Source organism: Chelonia mydas, chromosome 3, assembly GCF_015237465.2.
Source record: "Chelonia mydas isolate rCheMyd1 chromosome 3, rCheMyd1.pri.v2, whole genome shotgun sequence".
NCBI classification, from domain to species: domain Eukaryota; kingdom Metazoa; phylum Chordata; order Testudines; family Cheloniidae; genus Chelonia; species Chelonia mydas.
Window position 1 is genome coordinate 150,262,155 of NC_057851.1, and position 26,557 is coordinate 150,288,711.

General features: G+C 43.7%; 1 protein-coding gene across 1 annotated transcript in view; it reads right to left on the reverse strand.

The window, feature by feature from the left end:
• ALK (ALK receptor tyrosine kinase) overlaps positions 1-26,557 on the reverse strand; it is a 514,101-nt gene that overhangs the window by 48,445 nt on the left and 439,099 nt on the right. The window contains exon 12 of the mRNA XM_027833891.3: positions 9,263-9,425. Coding sequence (XP_027689692.3) covers positions 9,263-9,425 — 163 coding nt within the window. The remainder of the gene's footprint in view (positions 1-9,262; positions 9,426-26,557) is intronic.

Consider the following 26,557-nt stretch of genomic DNA (forward strand, 5'->3'; position numbering starts at 1 on the left):
CAGGCACCGCCCCTACAGCTCCCATTGGTCGCGGTTCTTGGCTAATGGGAGCTGCGGAGCCGGCCTCAGGGCGGGGGCAGCACGTGGAGCCTCCCTGACCACTCATTCATCTAGGGGTTGCAGGGACTTGGCGGCCGCTTCCAGGAGCCACGTGGTGCTAGGGCAGGCAGGAAGCCTGTCTTAGCTCCGGGCCCCTGTTGCTGTGCCCACCAGACTTTTAATGGCCTAATCGGCAGTGCCAACTGTAGCCGCAAGGGTCCCTTTTCGACTGGGCGTTCCGGTCCAAAACCGGATGCCTGGCAACCCTAGGAAAGCTCTGTGGCCGTCCATATTGGGTACAGAAGCCTGAGCTGCTAGTAGCAGCCCTGCAACCTACTGTGTACAAGAAATACATGACAAGCAGCTTCTAAGAAGAATCACAGGAACTACAGATGGAACAGAATTGATCCTTTCCCCAGTCAACAGCAGACTCTGTGATTACACTTGCAAAGAACATCAGCCAATTATTATTATTTATTTGTACTGCTGTAGCACTTAGGAGCCTCAGTCAGGGAATCAGGGCTTCATTGTGGTAGGCACTATATGAACACATAACAAAAAGATGGAGTCTGCTCCAGAGAGCTTACAGTCTAAGTAAATCAAGATCCAAAACCTCCTTGGAAAAGCAGGATTGTGAACTCTGAAGATTCATGTTCTCTGCTTATCCACAGAACAAGTACAGCCAGAGCAACAGCAGTGCAAGCGTCTCTCACTTCTACTCCAGAGTAAGAACAGCTGATGCCGAGCAAGGGCTCGTAAACACAACTTTGTTGTGTAGAGAGATTCCTCTCCTCTGGACTGCATACTCCTTGCTAGCTTTAGAGTTGAACACAGGGAGAGAGAGGGCGACGAGGGGCTATAAATATGAGATTCAACAGGAGGAGTCTCGAGGAAGCAGACAAAGAAACTGTTCCAGATGGCAGGGGCTGCAAGGGAGAAGGCTCTTGCACTAACAGTGGCAAGACTGTGTGAAGGGACTGAAGGAGCATAGAGAGAGACTGTGGCTGGAGCAAGTTCAAGTGTATTTTGACAAACAAGGCAGGCAGAGTCATCTGACCTTTATATTTAGTTTGTAACGCACCTTCTCAAGGTGGTGCTCTGTCCCCCTTGAGTGGTGTCTGCTCCACATATAAAGGGTAAGGAGTAGAGTTGGTCAGGAATTTTTTGATGGTATATTTTTGGCCATTCATTGAAAGTGAAAATTTTTCATGGGAAAGGGTTGGTGTCAAAGAATTTCCTGTTTCGAAATTTTTTTCAGAAAAAGTTTCAAAATCATCAAGACATCCTGATTGGCATTTCCAGAATGAAATGTCCCTTTTCTGACTGTAAGAAAAGGCTTTTCATTATGAAATTAAAATTAATTTATGTAAAAATATATATTTTTTTTTACACAAAAAAGGGTTGAAACTGAAATGAAATGTTTCAAAATGATCAAAACAAAATGTTTTGATTGACCCAAACCAGGGTTGGTTTTGTTTGTGTCATAAATATAAAGGGAAGGGTAAACACCTTTAAAATCCCTCCTGGACAGAGGAAAAATCCTTTCACCTGTAAAGGGTTAAGAAACTAGGATAACCTCCCTGGCACCTGACCAAAATGACCAATGAGGAGACAAGATACTTTCAAAAGCTGCGGGGAGAGAGAAAACAAAGCTCTCTCCGTCTGTCTGTGTGATGCTTTTGCCAGGGACAGAACAGTAATGGAGTCTTAGAACTTAGTAGGTAATCTAGCTAGATCTGCGTTAGATTATGATTTCTTTAAACGGCTGAGAAAAGAAGCTGTGCTGAATAGAATGGATATTCCTGTCTGTATGTCTTTTTGTAACTTAAGGTTTTGCCTAGAGGGATTCTCTATGTTTTGAATCTAATTACCCTGTAAGGTATTTACCATCCTGATTTTACAGAGGTGATTCTTTTTATTGTTACTTCTATTAAAATTCTTCTTTTCAAGAACTGAATGCTTTTTTTCATTGTTCTTAAGATCCAAGAGTTTGGGTCTGTGGTCACCTATGCAAATTGGTGAGGATTTTTACCAAACCTTCCCCAGGAAGTGGGGTGCAAGGGTTGGGAGGCTGTTGGGGGGGAAAGACGTTTCCAGACGGGCTCTTTCCTAACAAAATAAACCTGGATAAACGTTTGGTGGTGGCAGTGGAAGTCCAAGGGCAAAGGGTAAAATAGTTTGTACCTTGGGGAAGTTTTAACCTAAGCTGGTAAAAGTAAGCTTAGGAGGTTTTCATGCAGGTCCCCACATCTGTACCCTAGAGTTCAGACTGGGGAAGGAACCTTGACAGTTTGGATGATCAGATGGCAATTTTTTTTTGAGATTCTGGCTTTTTGTCCCAATTCAAAATGGGAAAAAATATTGAATTTTCCCATGAGAGGAAACCTATTTCCCACCCAGTCCTAGGGAAGAGGCTGCTACAGCCTTGGGCTTTTAACTCAGTGAGTAGAGCCTCACATTTTGAAGACCAGATGTTCCAGATACAATCCCCACTGCAGACAGCCCACACAAAAATGTCACATTACAATTATATCCCTCAAATCATCCCTCTTTTATGCAAAATAATAATAATAAATATGCTCCTCCAGAGCAGCATTCATCCAAGGACCTCAAAGTACTTCAGAAACATTGAACTAAGTCAGGTAACTTCCACTGTGAGACAGATATGAATTATTATCCTCATTTTACCAGTGGGGAGATTGGGACACAGAGAGCCAAATTTCAACCCAGTGTACGCAGATGAGTCTCCACGGACTTTAGTGGCATTACAGCCACTTACATCAGGGTGGAATTTGGCCCAGCGAGGTTAAGTCACGTGTCCAGAGTGACAGATGATCCTCAAGCAGAGTCAGGAATGCAACCCAGGGGGAGCTCGTTCCCTACTCTAACCACTAGATGTATCTTCTTCTAATAAAACTAATCTAATTACTTTATTTAAGAAGGAGAACCGGCTTTCCTTTAATCCCCATTCCTTCAATTTGGGCTCTGAACTTTGCCTGACATGGCACCACATGTAAATGGAGTACAAACAGCACCATACATGGCACAGGACTGCTCTGTACTAGGACTGCTTCCCCAAAGGGCCTTAAGCAGCTTGTGCAGCCAAGCTTCACGTGCTAGTTACTAGTGTGAAAAAATGAGGCTTTGAGATTCTGCTCCGAGGCAGCCAGCATGAAGTGAGCATGATGCTGGAGCAACTGTGGTGCGCCAAGTGCCTCAGAAAGAAGATGAGATCCTTGGAATGTGACATAATTATGTTGGTGCCACTTTTTGTAACCAAACCAACCATTCCTCAATAAGGCAGTACCCAAGACAGGAGAGAAAGTGAGGGACACTCCCTAGGGTCCCCTGAACAGATGCTGCACAGACCAGGAGATTACTGAGCTGATTTGCAGCAGGACATTGTAATGGCTAATGAGGTGCACCATGAAGCAAGGCAGACTGGCAGGACTAATCAGCTGCAATTAGGAGCCATATTTTTCTACATCTGAATAGATTTTGCATACAAGCAATAAAGTCAGGAAGTGCGAGAGACCCCATTAGTGGCACATTCACAGGCTGCAGGCGAATGTGAGCAGCAGATGCATCACCACGGCTGCTCCCCATTCATTAAAGGAGCCAATTGCTATTCAAATAAACAGGTTTCAGAGTAGCAGCCCTGTTAGTCTGTATTCGCAAAAAGAAAAGGAGTACTAGTGGCACCTTAGAGACTAACCAATTTATTTGAGCATAAGCTTTCGTGAGCTACAGCTCACTTCATCGGATGCATTCAGTGGAAAATACAGTGAGGAGATTTATATACACACAGAACATGAAAAAATGGGTGTTATCATACACACTGTAAGGAGAGTGATCACTTAAGATGAGCTATTACCAGCAGGACAGCAGGGGAGGGGCCACCTTGATTATCACTACAAAAGGTGTCCCCCCGCCCCCGCTGGTAATAGCTCATCTTAAGTGATCGCTCTCCTTACAGTGTGTATGATAACACCCATTTTTTCATGTTCTGTGTGTATATAAATCTCCTCACTGTATTTTCCACTGAATGCATCCGATGAAGTGAGCTGTAGCTCACGAAAGCTTATGCTCAAATAAATTGGTTAGTCTCTAAGGTGCCACTAGTACTCCTTTTCTTTTTATTTAAATAAACAGAATGTTTAGTCTTTATGGTATGGATCCCTGCACCTATACAGAGATCACAGGCGCATGACAGGGTGGGTGTTGGCTTGCAGTATAGAGGCCGAAAAGAGACGGACAACAGCCCAGGAAATCCAGAGGAGGGAATAATTTACATTTCCTTCCTGCCTTCCTTTCTTTTGGCTTTTATTATATCATGACTTGTGCACATTGAGGAAGATGTGAGTCTTTAGGGGGATCTGCATGAAAGGACAGGACAGTGGATCAGCAAACTGGGGATGGAGATGCCATTCCACACAAAAGCAGCAGCGTGGAGAAAGTAATGGAGATGATTTGGGGAGAGGGAAAATGATCAGGATGTCAAGGCTGGACCACTGCATGATCAAGAATAGCCTCTCTCATAGGAGTCCAGTCCCACATGGGACTTGGAAGTGCCAGGCACCAGTTAAAATGACAGAGTGGGAAATACAGTGAACCTGACTGAAAGGATCTTTTAGGGTGTGGTTCTAAAAATGGGTGAACATGCATGGAGGATGGGAGTGGGTCTTATTTTTTCCTCATCCACTCCCCCATCTTTGATCATAGCCCTGGGTGTGAAGGGATGGAAGATTTCATAGTAAGCTCCAGAAGGAAATCGGATGATAAAATACATATTGTCTTGTTTTGCCTGATGCTGCTGGTCTTTGCAGCGTAAAATCCAACAGGGGCCAAATCCAGCTCTCCTTGCTCACATGGGCAGCCCATTAGGGCCTTGAACTGAAATAGCTCAGGTCTGTTGACCTTCAGGGCAGGCTGCAAGGCTTAGCTGTCTATTCAGAACTTTGGTGAGGGTGGGTTTTGCTGGGGGCTGCTGTTCATGTCAGAGGGGAGTTTTGCTGGGGAATGAACTATCCTTTTGCTACTGTTTTTATTCTGGTAAGTTGTGACCCTGGAAATGCCTCAATGCCAAAGGGCAGAGGGCCCACTATACCGTAACTCACATCAGGCCTGACACACTCACCACTCCCAACACAGTTATCGTAATATGTATCCAAAATATGTCATGGAAAGTATCATATGTCAACTGGTGACATGCTGGTCCTTGAAAATCATTTTGTGATATAAGTACAGGTTGTATACAAAGAATTATATCTGTGCTGGAAATATGGTCTTAAAATGTGGTTTGGGAGGCAGTGCATACAGCCAACCTGCCCTAGCCAAAGGAATGTGGGTTTACTTATCTGGCTGGCTTGATTACAGGCAGAGGACAACAAAAGTATGTTTACATATAAGGTAAACAAAGCTATCAAGCCAATGAGTGGGGAAGGAGACAACTTAGTAAGCCCACCGGGGGATAGTGTCTGCTCTGCAGGATGCCTTCCTTTGGGTAATATAAGGAGAGCAAAAAGACATTCTAGTTATCTATCATGTAGGGAACCTCTGAGCCTGTGAAAGTTGGATCCCCTAGTCTGAGGGCTAGCGATCCTGGGAACTTGATGTAAGTGAGAAAAATGCTTAGGAAAAGATTGTAACTTGCTAAAGCTAAGTTTGTCACTAGAAAGAAAAGGAGTACTTGTGGCACCTTAGAGATTAACCAATTTATTTGGTTAGTCTCTAAGGTGCCACAAGTACTCCTTTTCTTTTTGCGAATACAGACTAACACGGTTGTTACTCTGAAACCTGTCACTAGAAAGTGTGCTTTGTTTGTAACTATACCTGTCTCTTTTTCTCTTGCTTAATATCACTTAAATCTCTGTTCTTTGTTAATGAACTTATTCTTGTTTTATTATTAAGTTACCTTAGTGCTGCTATAATGAACTGAGTTCACGTTTTCAGCTAGCTTAACAGACAGGTGTATACACTGTCTCTTTGTAGGCAGCGAACTTAACTTCTGTAAGTGTCCTGTGAGAGGGACTGGACACGGCAGGGAGACGTCTCTGGGGAACACAGGAACTGGGGTTCAGTGACAGTGACAGTGACTATTCCCTGCAACGCAAGGTTTAGACTGGCAGAGTGTTGAGAATTGGCTGGTGAAGCAGACAGACTGATGTGGCAGGGAGCTGTCTCAGAGTCTAAACTCCAGCAAAGTTCACTCTTGTTGGTGCTGAGAGGAAACACAGTTGTTTAGGTCTGGGTGTCTTGAGAACAGAATGTCACAAAAGTATATTTTAACTTGTGTCCAAAGTGCTGAGTGGATTAGATACACCCTTTTTAATATCTATTAGATAGATCAATATCAGGATTGAGGGCCTCAACCCTGCTCCAGCTCCTTCAAACTGGGTGAAAGGGCTGGAGTGACAGAAAGTGGCTGTAAAAGCCCCAAATCCAGCAGCCTTTTCTCCCTTGGTGCAGGCTGTGTGCAGACAGCTGTAAGGCTAACTTCTACAGATCCTCCTTGCACATCGGGCATGCTAGGGGCTAGGAGCGGGAGGGATAAATCAGGGGCAGGGATGTAGCATGCAGTGCTATTCTGGGCAGCCTTGGGAAGCTGTTGTAACTTGACATGTCCCCAGGGCTGTCTAGGTTATGCTGGGGGCCTCTCCAGCTCCTGCAGAAGTCCAGGATCAGAAGGGCACAAAGATGGTTTGAACCCACAATCGCACCGCCCCCCCCCCCAATCCAACTGGCTGCGAGTTCTGTGCTGCATCTTTAAGGGGTGCGGAACAACATCTGACTCCAGTTGTAGATCAGGAACTAAGATAGTCTGTTAGCCATTAATTACTTACACAGACCCTAAAAGTGTGCCAGGGGTTTTACAGACATGGAAGAAGACAGGTACCTACACTGAAGAGTTGTAATTTTAGCTCTACTTGCAATCTGTACTATGCGGCAAAATCAGCCTGTAGTTGCTGCAGAATTTTGGATCTTCCTTGGGCTGTGTGATATTAAAGAAATGTCAGTTTTATGTGTTTAATTTATTGCCTCACCTCTTTGGGGTTATATTTTATATGCATATTCACTGTATGCCAGCCTTGAAAAATTCTACTCACCCGCGCACCCAAGGCAAGTCATTTTTTTTGATGGGTGAGTAAAACATCATTAGTTTTTTTTTCCCCCCCATTATCATCAATCCTCAGGGTAATAGGTGTGCAAACAGATTTTGTGCCTGGCCCAGTCAATTTCACAAGGCTGCCGTCTTGTTATTTTGTTGGTGTCCCCTGACATTGAGGATTGAGCTGCGTCCCCAATACTGAAATTCCTTTTCAATAAAAACAAAGAAGTTTAAAAAATAATAAAAGATCTGAATGTGTCAATGAGTGTCAAGCAGAACTCTACCCTTGTCTTCAGAGGGGAGTTCTGCTTAAAAATCCACTGCAGAATAATTGATTTGAATGGAGAGTTCTGCTTAAAAAAAAAAAATCGACAGCACAATATGGCCCAATGTTATTGTTTAGTTACAGTAGGTTCAATTTTGACTGTGCCCTTTTATCAAGGGCCAACAACTTTTTTTTTTCCAGTCGCAGCAGCCTGATTAAATTATTTTGAACCATGTCTGACTATCTCTATTTGTTGACTAGAGTGTCACCAATTAAACAGGCCTCTGTTAAATTTAAACAGCTAATTTTAGCACTTCTGTAGCAGAACTGCCTGTTGGATAAACCTGGAAAGGTCACGCTAACAAGCACAATTCGTTCAGGATAGCAAATACCCATAACAATAAAAATTCACAGAAGAAAAAGAAAGGGACCCAGTTATTAAAAGTATCTGGTAGTAAGTCATTTAAGTTTAAAAAATTGTCTTTACGTTATAAGCTACGTCGTAGATTATTAAAATTAAAAAAAATATATTTCTGGCCCACACCATTGGATATGTTTATTTACCAGTTTGCACTTCTCTCAGCTCTCGCAATGAAAAAAGGAAACTAGATAAGTCAGTTTCACTTTTGTTTCTACTCAATGTCACTTTTGGGGTCTCATCCACTAGCACAAACCTGCCATTGTACACACTGCAGGAGAATTATTACTTGTTAAAAAATGTGTGGAAACATTTCTTAAATTGTACATTTCATAAAAACTTGTTTCTAGCAATCAAAAAATTCAGGGCCAAATTTCACCAGTTAGTGTATCGATGTACCTGTTGTGCTGCCCATCATTCCACTGAAATTAGTGGGATGTGCATGTGCTTTGGGTTATTGAGCAGCAGTTCAGGTTTGGTGGAGGCTAGTTATGGGCTCCTGACCTCTGCACACACATTACTGCTCTCAAGTGGATGGGATGTCAGACCTGATCCAGGGTTTATAGGTCTGGTCTATTCACTGAACTAATGGAGCAGTTCCATTACTTCAGGAAGTGCTACAGAAATCAATGTGAAATTAATGTCATTTAGCTGGCAATGGCGGAGTTTGCATATGTGGTTAGAGCACCTGTATGTCAAATGCCTGAGCTGTCAATCTCACTTTCTCATTTTCTTTTTTATCATCATTGTTTTTACAGGACTCAGAGGTGGATAGACACTTCGCAGATCAACAAACAAACAAACATATGTTTCCTGCCCTGAAGAGTTTATTTAATTTTGGTATGTGCACATCTCGATGATTCTATTAAATTAGAGGTAGAACAGACAGTGATCCATATAGCTAAAGAAAAGGAGTACTTGTGGCACCTTAGAGACTAACAAATTTATTTGAGCATAAGCGTTCGTGAGCTACAGCTCACTTCATCTTATATCTAAGGTTGCTCATCACTTCCCATATAAAGCCCCTGTTGTCAGTTGCTTATAACTTTGCCAGACTGTAATAATTTGAGCTGAAATTTCCCATGCTTGGTCTCTGCCTCAGGCTGATTTTTAAGTTTCAGCAAAACAGTTCAGCTCTTCCTCAGAACAAAGTAGGGAAAACAGACAATTTTGCCATTATTATTTTTTTTCCAACCATTTATTTGAAGCACTCTTGTGTCTCCATTCTTTGGATCACAAACTTGAAATTCGGCAGGGAAGTACCCCTTGGGTCAGAGATGTGCCTTTTGCTGTCCCCATGAAAATCCATCCACATTTGGCCAAGTTCTACTATTCCGAGAATAGTCATTTGATGTGCTCAGGACATATTTGGAGCTGGGGGAAAATTTCAATCTTGTCAGTGACATGTCATGAAAATGACAAAGTCTCTCACCTGTAGGTATTGGTCGCTGGCACTCTCCAGATCTGCACACCTTGAAGAATTCCTTCAGTCCCCACTATAACACTGAGATTGGAGTTTCTGTAGGCGTCGTTGCACTGGGTCTGAGTGGGTCCCTGCGGTCCACTGGCACCACATGTGGTGAACAACCACTGATCTAAAATAAAGATACATGTAAAATACACTTTGAATATATGACAGTCTCACTGTTCTTCCCTTTACTTGCTCCTGCTTGGACTGGGACTAGGAGGAGAATCTGCGGAATCTGTTTTTAAGGGAGAAAGGATAGTCATTCACAAGGCTCCTCATAATCTAGTACATCATAACAATACTTAGCACTTACGCAGTGATTTTCTTCTGTAGTCCTCAGCCTCATAATGAGGATTATTACCTCTGTTTTACAGAGGCACAGGAAGGTAAAGTAATTTGTTCAAAGTCACACTACAAGTCAACAGCAGAATGAGGAACAGAACCCAAGTCTAGTGCACTGTCCCCTGGATCATGAATAATGTGTGACCCATAAATAACTAGACCATTGCAATTTACCCCCTGCTACCCTACGGTAGTTTACTAAATAAGAATATACAGTACTCAGTTACTGGGACCTGAATGAGAAGACTGAATAATTCTGGATATCTGAAATTTTGGATAATTGGGGAATTTTCACTGTAATTAATACACAAGCAATCATAACTCAGTTTCAGCTAACAGAGAGTTTGAGATAACTGAGATTTATATAACCAGACCCTCAGGCACAAATCAACATAGCTCCACAGTAATTATTTTCACCAGCTGGGGATTTGGCCCTATGTGAATAGATTTGTGTATAGATTTGTGCAGTAGAATCTTGCTAATCTTCACATCTCATAATTCACACAGATGAAATTGCAGTACCTCCCCATTTCTCTGCAAAGTTTCACCACCAGAGCCAGCACTGTTATGCGGCCTCATATTATTAAGACCTCATTAGTTTTGCAAATTATATATGCAACATTTGCTAATGTACTCCAAAGCATTATATATAATCAAAACTAAGTGGACAAACTGCATTTGATGCATGTATCTTTGGTTTCTCGGGGGTGGGGTGTCTTTACGTATATGCTAATTCACAAAATTCAGTAAATTCCATTAGTAAGATTCTACTGTCATTAAAAATGAAAGATTTAAAATATTTTTTCAAAATATCTGCAACTGTGACTTTGGGCAAGCCAATTCACCCTTCTACTGTGTCTGCAGTGTCATTACTTTTCAACATTTCCACCAATTCATTACAACATATGCAGCTGCACTGGTGGTAGCAACAGAGGAAGTGTTAGCTTAGACCGGCTGCTGGCATTTTAACCACTCTGCCATCTAAGTCAGAGCTGGTCTAGACAGGATAGTCAAAACACCATTAGGTGGTTTATGCCAGCCGTTCCACTCTTGCTGTTACTGGTGGAGTTTCACTGGGGGCTTGGGGGAGGGGGATGTTTGAAGAAAATGCCAGCATAGACAAGGCATAAGTGCCTCGACTTCCCCCTTGTAAAATGAGGATAATAATAATACTATGGTGAGGCTAAATTCATTAACGTTTGTAAAGCTGTGAGATTCCCTCAGTGAAATAGAGCAACAATTATTTCTTATCACAACAGCTGTTTGGGATTTGACATAGAAAGGATCAAGATATATATGCAGCGGTGCATAGACAATCCAGGAAGTTTTTGGAAAGTGTAGGGGACAATTTCCTGGCGCAAGTGCTAGGGGAGCCAACTAGGGGGGGCGCTTTTCTTGACCTGCTGCTCACAAACCGGGTAGAATTAGTGGGGGAAGCAAAAGTGGATGGGAATCTGGGAGGCAGTGACCATGAGTTGGTTGAGTTCAGGATCCTGACGCAGGGAAGAAAGGTAAGCAGCAGGATACGGACCCTGGACTTCAGGAAAGCAGACTTCGACTCCCTCAGGGAACAGATGGCCAGGATCCCCTGGGGGACTAACATGAAGGGGAAGGGAGTCCAGGAGAGCTGGCTGTATTTCAAGTAATCCCTGTTGAGGTTACAGGGACAAACCATCCCGATGAGTCGAAAGAATAGTAAATATGGCAGGCGACCAGCTTGGCTTAATGGTGAAATCCTAGCGGATCTTAAACATAAAAAAGAAGCTTACAAGAAGTGGAAGGTTGGACATATGACCAGGGAAGAGTATAAAAATATTGCTCAGGCATGTAGGAAAGATATCAGGAGGGCCAAATCGCACCTGGAGCTGCAGCTAGCAAGAGATGTCAAGAGTAACAAGAAGGGTTTCTTCAGGTATGTTGGCAACAAGAAGAAAGCCAAGGAAAGCGTGGGCCCCTTACTGAATGAGGGAGGCAACCTAGTGACAGAGGATGTGGAAAAAGCTAATGTACTCAATGCTTTTTTTGCCTCTGTTTTCACTAACAAGGTCAGCTCCCAGACTGCTGTGCTGGGCATCACAAAATGGGGAAGAGATGGCCAGCCCTCTGTGGAGATAGAGGTGGTTAGGGACTATTTAGAAAAGCTGGACGTGCACAAGTCCATGGGGCCGGACGAGTTGCATCCGAGAGTGCTGAAGGAGTTGGCGGATGTGATTGCAGAGCCCTTGGCCATTATCTTTGAAAACTCGTGGCGAACGGGGGAAGTCCCGGATGACTGGAAAAAGGCTAATGTAGTGCCAATCTTTAAAAAAGGGAAGAAGGAGGATCCTGGGAACTACAGGCCAGTCAGCCTCACCTCAGTCCCTGGAAAAATCATGGAGCAGGTCCTCAAAGAATCAATCCTGAAGCACTTACATGAGAGGAAAGTGATCAGGAACAGTCAGCATGGATTCACCAAGGGAAGGTCATGCCTGACTAATCTAATCGCCTTTTATGATGAGATTACTGGTTCTGTGGATGAAGGGAAAGCAGTGGATGTATTGTTTCTTGACTTTAGCAAAGCTTTTGACACGGTCTCCCACAGTATTCTTGTCAGCAAGTTAAGGAAGTATGGGCTGGATGAATGCACTATAAGGTGGGTAGAAAGCTGGCTAGATTGTCGGGCTCAACGGGTAGTGATCAATGGCTCCATGTCTAGTTGGCAGCCGGTGTCAAGTGGAGTGCCCCAGGGGTCGGTCCTGGGGCCGGTTTTGTTCAATATCTTCATAAATGATCTGGAGGATGGTGTGGATTGCACTCTCAGCAAATTTGCGGATGATACTAAACTGGGAGGAGTGGTAGATACGCTGGAGGGGAGGGATAGGATACAGAAGGACCTAGACAAATTGGAGGATTGGGCCAAAAGAAATCTGATGAGGTTCAATAAGGATAAGTGCAGGGTCCTGCACTTAGGATGGAAGAATCCAATGCACCGCTACAGACTAGGGACCGAATGGCTAGGCAGCAGTTCTGCGGAAAAGGACCTAGGGGTTACAGTGGACGAGAAGCTGGATATGAGTCAGCAGTGTGCCCTTGTTGCCAAGAAGGCCAATGGCATTTTGGGATGTATAAGTAGGGGCATAGCGAGCAGATCGAGGGACGTGATCGTTCCCCTCTATTCGACACTGGTGAGGCCTCATCTGGAGTACTGTGTCCAGTTTTGGGCCCCACACTACAAGAAGGATGTGGATAAATTGGAGAGAGTCCAGCGAAGGGCAACAAAAATGATTAGGGGTCTAGAGCACATGACTTATGAGGAGAGGCTGAGGGAGCTGGGATTGTTTAGTCTGCAGAAGAGAAGAATGAGGGGGGATTTGATAGCTGCTTTCAACTACCTGAAAGGGGGTTCCAAAGAGGATGGCTCTAGACTGTTCTCAATGGTAGCATATGACAGAACGAGGAGTAATGGTCTCAAGTTGCAATGGGGGAGGTTTAGATTGGATATTAGGAAAAACTTTTTCACTAAGAGGGTGGTGAAACACTGGAATGCGTTACCTAGGGAGGTGGTAGAATCTCCTTCCTTAGAGGTTTTTAAGGTCAGGCTTGACAAAGCCCTGGCTGGGATGATTTAACTGGGAATTGGTCCTGCTTCGAGCAGGGGGTTGGACTAGATGACCTTCTGGGGTCCCTTCCAACCCTGATATTCTATGATTCTATGATTCTATGATATAGCGCAGAAGAGCTATCTACAAATAAGGCTTTTTTCAGGAGCACATCACAATTAACAGAATTTATCCTCACACCACCCATATGAGATAGGGAGGTATTATCCCCATTTTACAGATGGAGAACTGAGGCACAGGATAGATTAAGTGACTTGCCCATGCTCTCACAGGAAGTCTGTGACAAAATCTGGAAGTGAATCCAGGTCTCTTGAGCTCCAGTGGTCTATCCACCTGATTATCCTTTTTGGCTTAAGACCTATTCCAAACCCATTGAAGTCAATGGAAGTTTTCTATTGACTTCAATGGGCTTTGGACCAGGGCCTTAAGAATAAAGTATCCATTTTCTTGATGACTTTCTTAATCCAGAGCCTGAGCATCTTCAGGAAACATTGCAAAGCCATCTCTTTGAGAAAGCCTTTCCACCATATGTGATGCTCACAATATAAACATCCCCTTCTATTCCCAACCTCCTCCCAATTTCCCCACCTCCAAAAAATCCCTATCTCAAGAAGTTTTGACCCTGGAAAGGGAGAAGCGCCAGAGACACCACGAAGTCTGCTGGGGACTTAGCACCTTCCATGCAAAGTCAATAGCAAAGATACTACAGCTATGGGAAGCAGCATAGAACACTTTAGATAGATTAGATAGATCAGAAGATTATATGGATAATGGGGGGAAAACAAAAAACAAAAACTGGGGAAGAGAACCTCAGAAAATATGATCTCAGGGACTAATGGTTTCTAAACAGAATGTTTATCAGAATTTTCACACAATGTTTCTGTGGATCTGATTCTTCAAATACTGACAGTCTTACACCAGAAATTTGTTATGTTCATTTGCTTCATTGCCAGAAAGAAAGCTGAGGCCTCTTCTTCCAAGTATCGTAGTGACTTAACATTATAATATCCCAGTGGGCTAAGCCAGCTGCACTGAAGCATATGCTTAGGAAAATGGGTAGGTGAGCATCTTAGTTTGGAATAATAAGAAACAGCTCTTATCTCGCTGGTGAAAATCTGTCTGCACATGGAATTATTCAGGAACAGAGTAGACAAGCCCTAAAGGTGGTGATTAATGCTATTATGGGAGTGACTCTGGTAATACCTGTGTTCAGTATGGACTAGAGGTTTCCAGAGCCCTGAGCAAACTCAGATGGAACTGAGCACTTGTGCAGTTAACTAAGCATTGTGTTTTCTCTCCTGTGAGCCTCCTATTATATCAGTCTCCAAAAAGCTGGTGGACTGGGGAATGCTAGATCACAAGAAGTTTATTTTACAAACCCGATGAATTTTTAATAACCAGAGACTCAAAAGTTTGGATTTCCGATAAGAAGCCAAAGGTCTGGTGGCTTCTCCGAACTGAGTGGAAGTTCCTCTCTTCTCTTCCATAGTTTGGACAAGTATGGATGAAGCCCAAGAAGATACAGTGGAGGCACCAAGCCTGCACTGGCCTCTGAAGGTAGGCTGCTTGGGACAATATAGGTCTTTTTGCATCTCTAATTTCTATGAATCTTTTCTCTTTCTGAAAAAACCTACACATATGAAGATGAGTTGCACATCAAACGTAATGGGTGGCATCCTGGCTCCCTTGAAGTCAGTGGAGGCTTTTTGCCATTAACTTCAAAGGGGCCAGGGTTTCTCCTAATATTCACTGCCAGGTGTTTTCAGTATTCCCTCTTAATCACTACCGTCATGACTTACGAACCACATGCTTCCTCCTAGTTCAGAATCTCCTTCGTGTTTGATACTGAAGGCCAGTCCAATATATTACAACTTTACTGCTGGATCAAACAGGAACAGAATATAGCCGGGGGGGTGGGGGGGGAAGAGTCGATCCTGGTTTAAAAAGAATTAAAAAGATGACGGGTCTCAGAAAGTTTGAATCTAGCCTAAACTCAGACTTTTTCCCCACGAAACCCACACTGATCTAAAAATTTATTAAATATAGCACTTGTCCGAAGTCTTAAATAACAAAACAAGCACCCAAGGTTCTCTCAATGTCTATACAATCTCAGAAATGGTCTTTTTCCAGTAAAAGTGGCTATTTCCTCCCTGTGTATTACTGATTTCCTCCGGTACCAGAAAGAACTGCAACATACTACACGAGCCATTAAAAACTCTCAGAAACCTGTTTCCACAGGTTGCTGCATGTCATGGCAGTTTAGAGTAATTCAATTTTGAGCACAACTTTGATCTCCACAGATGAAGCAGCAACACTGAAACACAACCCTTTAAGCAACTGGGATAACAGCATAACATTTTCTACCTGCAGGCAACCATAACGCGGTCATGTAACATACAGTATAGTTCTCTTTTGTTCTGCAGTGCATGATGGGGTAGTTCCTTCAGCACACCACAATTTTCCAGTCTGTGGCTGCCAAAAAGTAATATATTCTGGTCTAAATTTTCCGTAGTGACTAAGGATTTTGAGTCCCACTTTGGATACTTTAAAGAGGCCTGATGTCCAGAAGGTGCTTAGTACCAATACACTGAAAGTCAGGACACCCAATAACAGAGGCATGCAAAATCACTAGTCACTTTGGAAGATTTAGGCCTATATTTTTAGGACCTTCTGTTGTACCCTCTGGACCTGATTCAAAAATCTTGGATCAGACCGCTAATTGGGTTAATAAACTGAAACTTTCAATTTAAGAAAAAAATGAAATAAAAAACTGCACTGAGAATCAGAGCCAAGCTAATAAATTATAATGAATAATTTATACAATCATTAATCTCTTTTTCCTGTCTGAGACTGGACTTGTCATTTCTCAGACTTATTTATTGTTCAAAATTATTTGCCAAGTAGTTTCTGGGAATAATTCTTGGCCTGTAGCTTGTTTGCTAGCATTAAAATGAATTTTTTGATTGCATGCAAAGGCCACGTGGTATGTTTTTTGGTATACTTGTTTTTTGATTGGATGAGCATTAACTCTTTGAATCAGGTTTCCATTATGATTAATCATGATTACAAATTAAAAATTCTTTTTCTGGAGGACACGATTTTGCTCTACAAAATGGCATCCTCCATGCTCTCTGGACTCCTGGGAGGAAATTTTATTAAAAAGGGATTGTGCCAGCAAGAAGTTTAGGAACCCCTGATATAAACAGATGGCTGGGGGCAGAGGCTAAAAAGATTCTTGACCTGATTTTACAGTGGGGTCTTAGTCTCTCACCAGCTTGGTGTGCACATACACTTTTGGTGCGCTAAAGCAGGGGTGGGCAAACTTTTTGGCCTGAGAGCCCATTGGGTTTCTGAAATTCTATGGAGGGCCGGTTACGGGAGGCTGTGCCCGGTCCCCACGCCCTATCCGACCCCCCCGGCTTCTTGCCTCCTGACGGCCCCCCCGGGACTCCTGCCCCATCCAACCCCCCCAGTTCCCTGTCCCCTGAAGGCCCCCCCGGGACCCTGCCCCATCCACACACACCCCACTCCCTGTCTGCCACCAGACTCCCCGCCCCTGACTTCCCCCAGCCACCCCATCCAACCCCTCCTCTCATTCCTGACTGCTCCCCCCGGGACCCTGGCGGCACAGTGAGTAGAGGCTGCAGGAGAGGGGGCAACAGTGGGGGAGGGGCCGTGGGCTAGCCTCCCGGGCCAGGAGCTCAGGGGCCAGGCAGGAGGGTCCCGCAGGCCAGATGTGGCCCGTGGGCCGTAGTTTGCCCACCTCTGCGCTAAAGCCTGCATACACAGTTGAACTATTCTAATCCTAGCATGTGCAGGCAATAGAATTTTCACAGGCCAAGAACCATTTATCCAAATGGGCCTTGGGTATGAAGCTTCTGTCACCTGCAAATGGAGGGGTGACAGTCTATGACTTGCATATACCAGGGCTAGTGCTCCCAAGTAGATGCACATGTGTGTGCAGGGCCGTCCCTAGACCAAATGGCGTTCCAGGCAAGGTATGTCTTCCGCGGCCCCCCTCTATTTGTTAAATCTTTGAATACCTTATTTTTTATTGCATTTGTAGCCCATTTCACAACTTTGATGTACGATTTGCATGCATGATTTATAAAAGACATATAAGACAATAATTCATACAAGACAATAAATTTGCAAGCTAGGATCTGTAAATCTGTATTTATTCATGCCATATATAAGCAAATAAAAACATTGATTTCCTCTAAGCTGATAGAAACTTTTTAAATGTTAAGAATAACTGAAATATACTAACATCAAAAAACTGAACTGTGCACCAACACTGGGTGGACCAGTATTAAATAGTGAGTGTTACCGTAGGTGACAGCCTTAGAATGTTAAACCTAGTCCTTTAGTTCAAAAGGTTGCTTTTCCTGCCTTTGACCTTGCCAACTCAAGTCAGTGACCTGGTTTGTCAGGCTTTGCGCCTCGTGTCAGATTCCAGTCTCAGCTTTATTCAATTGCTCCAGTTCCCTCAGGGCGTCGTGAACCTCAGTCACTTGGTACCTCCCTGGCCTTACTCTGTCAATGTGGCTCTGCCAGCGAGTGTCACTTAGCAGCTTCACAGTCAGATTTATAACATTGTCCATGAGGATCTTCCACCTGATAGCTGATGCTGAAAATATGACGTATGTCCTTTGCAGTACTCCGAAGAGAGGTACTGAATCTAAAGATGACGATTCTGCATCTGACATAACTAGGCTGAGGGAATGGCAGCCACATGGTATGAAGAAAGCTCATGGATTCAGCATCAGAATCTTTGCCGGGATGCCACAGTTTCTTCCTTTCATGTTCTCACCGTTGTCGTAGCCTTGGTTGCAGCCATTCTGAAGCTTTACTTTACTCTCATTCGAAACATTCATAAACAGTTCTGTTAGGCCTTTTCCAGTAGAGTTGTCCACAGACTGGAAACAGATAAAATGTTCCTGTACTTGGATACAGTCATCCTCGTCATCAATAAATCTTATTGTAAATGACATCTTTTCACTGTGACTAATGTCGGGATTTCAGTCCATTATTACAGCATAGTCCTTTGCTTTGCCAAGCCATACCAATATGTTATCAAGCACCTTCCTTGCCATAAGATCAATCAATTTGTTTTGGATTGCTTTGCTCCAGGAATGGTCCATAGCTTCCTTACGAACTGCTTGATGTAGGTGCTCACGTGTGACTTCATCATATCTCCCAAGGAGCTCTACCAAAAACCGAGGAAATTACCATTATGTTCAGTGAACAACTTATCCAACGAGCCCGGAAAACCAAATTATTCTTTGCGAGAAAGAGGAAAATTGAGATCAGACATTCAAGCACATTCCTCCATTGCTGGGTTTCTACATTAACAATGCTCTGGTTTTCTGCTTCTATGTATTTATTCAGCTTGAGCCTGGACTCGACCTCCATCCATTTGGAGTAGGCTATAAAATGGCCAGGTGACTTTTCATGTTGCTTCAGAACACCAGCTAAGTTATGCCAGTAATTGTATCCAGAAAATGCAAGCAACGATTTGGCATTCTTGTCAAATATTTAGCAACAAAAAACTGAACACTTTGTCAGTTGATTTTGAGTAAACTAGCCAATGCTGATTCAGTTTCTCACCATTTTTGAGCACTCTTTTGCAGTGTGACTTTGAGAAGTGTCACTTCCGCTCATTTACTGGAAACATCATATTCTCAGTTTTGCCTGGCCTGTTCAAAACTGTACGATCAATACTGGCAGAGTTTAGGATTGCTGGCCATAAAGCAGGATCTGATATATCAATTTGTGGTGTGCAATTTTTCTCATTGCTGTTTCTGTCATCATGCAAGGCTGATTCTTATCGTTTCTCTCCTTTTCATGTAAACCAGGTTTTTCTTTGCCATTACTCTCCTTTTCCTGTGAGCCACATTCTTCTTTATCATCACTCTTCTTTATGCTGCCAGGAGAAATGGATGATTCTCCATCACTTTCCTCACATTCCCATTCCTTATCGTCCAGTAAATCTGCTAATTCCTTAGTAATAGGACTTCCATCATTTATGCTTCGCTCCTCAATTTCTTCTGCACTGGGATGATCGCTACTGCCTAAAGCCCGGTCTATGTTGTTCTGTTTCAGATACTTTCCCATCAATTTTGCCCCTTGCTGCAAAGTAGATTACAATTGAGATTTTTGCTTCCTATACTGAGCTCCTGAAGGCTTCTTCACGGGCATCTTTTATTTTCTCTGGGAGAAACAGACAGTATTAGGGAGAGCAAAAGTCTATGTTCTGTAGCCTTAGAAAGTCATCATACATTACGTGTTAAGCATGGTAAGAAAAGTAACAGTATTTCTTTTATATTGTTGTGTTGGATAGATCTCTGGTATTTCATTAAATATGTCCTTTATTAGTCGCAACTTACACTCTTCAAGTATGAAAACACAAGTACACTTTCACAATTACACAATAAAACAAGGTTTACAATATCCCAGCTGGGTTCTCACTTGGTTTTTATATCTCACTGACTGACTGGCGAAGCCCCGCCCCTTATATACGTGTGTGGGCATGGCTGACAAAGTTCTAGGAGATTCAAGGAAAATGCAGTTCTCAGAAAGTCTGGAAGGTTCCAAGAGATTCTACAAAGGTCCAGAACATTTTAGGAAGTTAATGAAAAATCAATCCCCTAACCCTGAAATATATTACTTCAAACATTCTATTTTCCCTTTTGTCACTAACAACAAAAACAAGTTGCCTGGGTCACCTGCCCCTAAATGCGGCCCTGTATGTGCATATGTGCATGCATGTGCAGAAAATGCGCTCACAAGGTGAGGAAAACATTTCAACATCCGTAGGTATATTTGTTTCAATATTTTTAATTTTACATGGCAACAAATATAGCATTTATAATCCCATTTTCTGTCTCTAACAATTCCTGAGTGCTCACTTATGTGTCCATTGGTGTTTGAGTCAGCAACATCCTAACAATAATGATATATTCCAGGTCTATAGTGCTTTTCATCCACCAGGACCCCCAAATATTGTACCAGTTATTATATGTTATACGCACAGAAATCAAACATGAACCAATGAAATGCAGCCATTCCAGAAATGAAATACTGCAGCTGGTTAAAGGCTCACAGCAAATCCATGCAACTGTTTAGTACAAGAAGTGAAGAAGAATATTGAAAATAAATTGAAACTGCGCAGGGAATGTCTAGGTACTAGAGCTGGTAGAAAATTTTCCAACTGAACAGATTTTGGACAGAAAACGCTGGTTTGACAGAATCCCCATATTCCGTAGGACTTGAAACTTTCAATGGAAACCTGGCAGGCCTGCCTAGTTTCCTGACAGCTCCCCTACCTCTCCAGGAACCTGCCTGATGGGCTACTGTGGACCTAGGCTCCCTGGGTTTCCAGGCTCCTCAAGAGCCCACTTGGTGAGCTGCTGGGGAGCTAGGACCGGAAAGTTTTGAAAAATTCCTGTTTGGTTCTTTGGAAATGGAATTTTTTTTGAAAATGTCCTTCCCATGGACAATTTCACATATCTGATTTGTCCAAATTTGAAACTTTTTGAGGGGAGCAAGTAGGGGAATGCAAAATTTTCCGCAGGAGGGAAATTCTGGTTCCCACACAACTCTAACAGGTAATGTACTGTAATTAACCAAACTGGAATTCAGCCAGGCTGTGGAGGGTAGCACCCCTGACGCTGGCAAAAAATGTGATAGGATTTTCAATGTTCACAATTTGTAGGTCGGGCACAACCACAGCTCAAGGTAGCACAGACACAGGCATTCTAAAGAGTAACTTTATCAAAGAACGGGACTCAGAGGAAGAAAGAACAAGGCATATTTGCTCTGCTGGAGTGGAAAGCAATTTCACTGCTCACAAATATGCCAAACAAGTGTAACAGAAATGGCAATAAGCATCTTAGCCATTCCTCAAAGGCATAAATACATTAACTGGCATCTGTTGGCTCAAACCAGCTAAAGTTAAGGATAAATAGATTTATTCAGCCTTGAGATGATCACAAACTCACTGTTCCCACATGCTCCATATCCTTATTATAAGGGGACTGTTGCCCCCTTACTAACATTCAGTGGGGTGTTTTGGTTGGCTAGCTCCCAGTACTAAAAGGGGAAGGGTCTATGGGAAATCAGGACCCTGAGACTGATAGTCCCCAGGAACAATGGGGAGAGGCCAATGCTCCAGGTCAGCCTGAATGACAGGGCGGGCAAGCTAATCAGGGAGTCAGGAGGCCAGGGAGGTCCCATCCTCCGTGTGAGCTGGATTTGCCTGGGTCAGACAGACCAGGGCCGAGCTAAGGAGAAAGCAGGGGCCCAAGCTAAGCTGGGGAGCAGAGCTGTGCCAGACCCAGAGGGACCAGAAAAGCAGCCCAGAGAGATCAGACCCTGTCCTGGAAGCAGAGCTGCAGCCCCAAAACCAGAGGCACAGTCCAGAAAGAGCAGCAACCAGAGCCAGAGGGGCCAGAAAAGCAGTCCAGGAAGCAGGTCAGTGCTGGGAGCAGAGTCACAGAAGCAGCCTGCAGAGCAGACTTGCCCTGGGAGCAGAGCTGTAGCAACCAGCGGCAGAGGGGCCAAAGAAACAGCCCAAGGAGCTGGAGGCAGAGCAGCAGCAGCGCTGAGGCGGAGTGGTGGAGCTGGGGCTGGAGCAGTCCGGAGCTGGGTGTGGTGAGCAGCTGGGGAGAGTGAGGGGGACCCTGGGCAGCAGGCCCAGCACAGGGAGGCCTGGGACTTACAAGGAACAGACTGTGAACTGCCCTGACATTCCAGAGACGCTTGTTTGTGATGTTCCTTGCCACAGAGCGGGTTGATGTGTTTCCTTTAACCTTCCCCATTTTTCCTTACTCTTTTTAAAATTAATTGTTGATTAAATAACTTACATTTGCTTTAAATTGTATGTAATGATCAGTGGATCAGAGAAGTGCCCAGTGCAGAGAGAGTACCCCGGAGTGGGGACACCCTAGCCCCTGTCCTAGGTGATCACAGCAGGGTTGGGGGTTGAGCCCCCCAGGAATCCTGGGCCCAGCCTTGCTGGGGTTACGAGGACTTTGCCAGACAGGAGAGTGGAAGGGGAGTCCTCAAGGGCAGAGAGGCCTCTGGGTAAAGGAAGTGGGAGCGAGGACTCAGATCCTTTCACTAGCCTACTTCACTGGGGTAGTGCAGAAGCCAGGAAAGTTCCCCACAAGAGCGGGACTATTCCCCCGCTTACATTATCTGTATTTCAGAATTCAGGTGTAATGCATTACTGAAAGATTTCAATTCTTTTCACACAGTGCATAAGCAGTCCATGAAACTCACTGTTACAACATATCAAGGCCAAGAGACCATCCACACTTAATGTTAGATAGAATAAACACATATAAGGAGTATAAGCTCTCATGCTTCAGGGCACGTCTACATTGCAATGAGACATTTGCGGCTGGCCAGTGCCAGCTGACGGGCTTGTGCGGCTCCACGGTTGTTTAACTGCAGTGTAGACACTCAGATCCTCCCACCTTGCAGGGTCCTTGAGCCCAGGCTCCAGCACCAGCCTGAACGTCTACACTGCAATTAAACAGCCCCCTAGCCTGCATCAGCTGGGATGGGCCAGCCGTGGGTTTTAATTGCAGTGTAGATATACCCTAACTGAAAAGGGCTAGAAAAGAATTTCACCTGTGGACAGGTAATTTTGTAATTGTCTTTCAGAGATCTTCTTGCATCTTCCTCTGAAACAGCTGTTGCTCAACAAATAACACAATGCCACAATCCACAGAACAACTAATATGCCCCAAATATTTGTGAAAACATTCACAAATCCCCTCTGATATTTCACCAAGCAACTGAAGGAGGGACCTACAGCGGAGCTGGATTGCCTATCTCAATCTTAACTAACATTTTGCAGCCAGTGACACACCATAAAACATGGAGCGATACATCCTCACCTCAGTGCATGAGAGATTTTTGCTACTCACTCCCATTAATTCCAGTGGTCATTCTGCGCTGAAAGCATCCAGATAAAATATACTGCATCAATTCATAAGAAACATATTTAATACTGTGAAAAGAGGAAGCTTTTCAATTTTGCTTTACATTAAGTGGTTTAATAGTGACTTGGTGACTGCTAATGTGAGACCTGCGGCCATTACCTTTTCTAGCATTAAGCGTGTCACGGGTTAACATTGGGGGCAAGACGTGAAAAAATGGTGTTAAAGAGCAGTGTTGGCTTTGCTCACATTTTTAGGTTCCTGTATCATTAAGTATGTCTGTCTACTAGCACGTTTGTCGGTAAGACTTTTGTTGATCGGGGTGTGAAAAAACCACCCCTCTGACCAACGTAAGTTTCACTGACAAGAGTGCCGGTGTGGACAGCACTATGTCAGCAGGAGAAGCTGTCCCACCGACACAGTTACCGCCGCTCATTGGGGGTGGTTTAATTATGTCGGCAGGAGAGCTCTCTCCCGTTAGCATAGAGCAGCTACGGGGGAGACCTTACAGCCTCACAGCTGCCGCGTTAAAGCTGTGCCGCGATAAGTTCTGTAGTGCAGACAGAGCCTAAGTAGTGATATATTATTGGGACATAAAAGACAAGCGAATACTGTGTTTTGCATTACGGGGAAGTAAGCAAATCTTGCGAGTGATGTTGGTATCAGTACAGGAAAGTCTAGACAGCCCTCTTCTTAGACTCTCTCTCAACTATTTATATAGCATCAATCTCTATCCATCCATCCAACCATCCACCCTCACCAACCACTCCTCTTCAATCTATCAGTCCTCTGAGGAAGGAGAACAAGGCAGAGGAAGACCTAAAATACTTCTCAAGTCAACAGAGTGGACAGCGTTAAGTCATGGGTCTAAAAAGTGTGAACTGCCCAATTCATCTCAGCTGCGTGGGTAACTCTGGAGAGTAGTAATTCCAATTTAACTGCACAGCGATATGTTTTGATCATTTCAGCAGAGGCATCCTGCTGAACTGCCATTGTGGGTGTTGTCTGAGTACAGTGCCTCTACTATTCCTCTTCAGTTTAACCCCTGGGGGAAAGCAAATGTGAAGGACTAGATAGTGTAAAAGTTTTGTGTCTACAGAGGGTCGGACCACCACCCCCACTATTACTTTCAACACACTTTCCATCACTACTTTGCTTACTATTTTCAGGGCGGGGGGAGGCTGCTTGTTCACTGAGTTTACTTCTGCTTAATATGGAAATGCAATTCTGCAGACATCTTTATTGCATTATACCAATGGTGCAGTTGGTATAATTGCATGTGAAGAGCCAACAAATGTAATTTTCTTCTGCTTAATACTTGCTCCGTTGCTCCTTTCAGCTCCTTCATCTGATTAACTAATATGACTCAGAGTTCTTCCGAGAAACACCAGCGCAGTATCCTATGCAGAACTTTCCTCTGATGCAAACTGCAAAATCCCTGTAAACATCAGCTGTCATGGGAAAGACTGAAGCTGAAGGAAAAAGACAATCCAGCCCAAATCACAATACAACCGATTGACATTAGCCGGGGCGAAAATTGGATCATGCAATTGCTGATCGACACACAAGTAGTGTGGCTTGAAAAAAAGTTCACTTTTTTGTTGTTCAGTGATCTGTCATTTGTGTCTGTGTGCCATGGCACTTCTGAACTGTGATTGGGACCAAAAGAGAGGCTGAAATATTGGAAGAGAGGCTATTTGTATGGTATTTGCAACCTGTCCAGGAGCACCAGAAATCTCGTGATGAAAACCTAACCACTGTCAGTACTGCCATCAAGCCCTTTTCCTTCTGTCTCTTTTTGCCTACCCAGAGGCCCATCTCTGTTTCTTCCTGTTTCCGGTCATTTGTTTACTGTGCTAATAATTCATCACTGACCTTTTGCAACCTTCTGCCACTTTCAACTTTGTGTCTCCTCCTATGCGTGAAATTCCCACAATCTGGCCTTGTCTACACAATAAAGTTGCATTGGTTTAATTTAAATTGGCTTTTAGCTGGACACCGATTACAGTTTAAGAGTGATGTATTTCAATTTTGCTTAAAGTGGTACCTAATTGATTTTAAAGCAATCCAGAATAAATCTGTTTTAAACAAAAATAAGTGTCCACACTGACACAGGTTGAATTAAATTTGTTTAAAATGACACCTTTAGTTAAATCAGTGCAACCTTCTCATGTAGACAAACTTGCTCTTGGCACCACCCTCTCCTCCTGAGAATTCCTTCTCAAAAAAGCTTCTGCCACAAAGCCTTTCAACAAGAATCTGCCACACAAACAGCGGCCACTTTTTAAATTAAAAATAAAAGGATCTACACTGCTGTGTGATCAACCAACCTTATCTGGTGCTTTGTGTCTGGACTGGACTGTTTGCCTGTGTAGACTATGTGATCTTAGTGGTAGGGATTATGTCTCCATTATATAGAGCTCTGAGCAGACAATCAGCATTCATCTAATAACCACCCCAGAAGTACCTGAAGGAGATGAAGCAACAACTCTGACAAGTTCTCTATGAAGTTTGTGTCATAAACCTGCCTCCCCCAGGATCATCAGCCATCACAGAATTCTGGGACTTTCATCACCAAAACACAGCCCTTCAACACTTGAGGAAGAGGAGTAACTGCACTAGCTGGTAGCAGTACTGGGTTCTCATCATTTATGTGAACCAGATGCTAGGGTAGGATGCAATGCACTTAGTCAGTGTGTTCACATGATATTGCTGTCATAGACAATGTCTGGGTGCTTCAATATCATTTATAGTAATTCTGTGCTACTACCATCACACCCTTGCCAACCCACAGGGTCTAAGGCATGGAGAGGCTCCAGCCATGCTGAACAGGAGTAGGGATTGAGAAGGTCTTTTGCTGTGTACTGGTCTGAGAATAGATAGGGATGGTTTGTGGTGATGAACATTCACTACTTCTGCTGGAACAGGTTTTCCTGAACAAGAACAGAATCAGCAAAGAGTGTGGGCTAGAGGCCGCTCTGAGTTACCCAGGTGTAATCCAGAATAGCGCTGGTGAAGTCAATGGAGTTACTCCGGATTTATATTCATGTAACTGAGTAGCAGCACCTCTTACACTGAGCTTCCTGCTGTATGAGCTGGGTCAGTTCAGGGAGTTGAGGCTGTAGTTTTATTGTCTCTCTAGCTACAGAAACATAGTTCTTTGTTTTAATCTGACTGGTTAAAAAGGAAATATTACAGTCTGTGATCCATCATACAAGCCAAAGATCACATTAGCTTTAACTACTTTTGGCTGGGCTCATCTTGATCAATGCACTCTTAGGGACGTCACGATGATGCTGATGCGGTGGGTTCACTTGCACGGCTGTAAACATGCAGTCATCAAACTAATGGCCCTGACAGGCTCAACC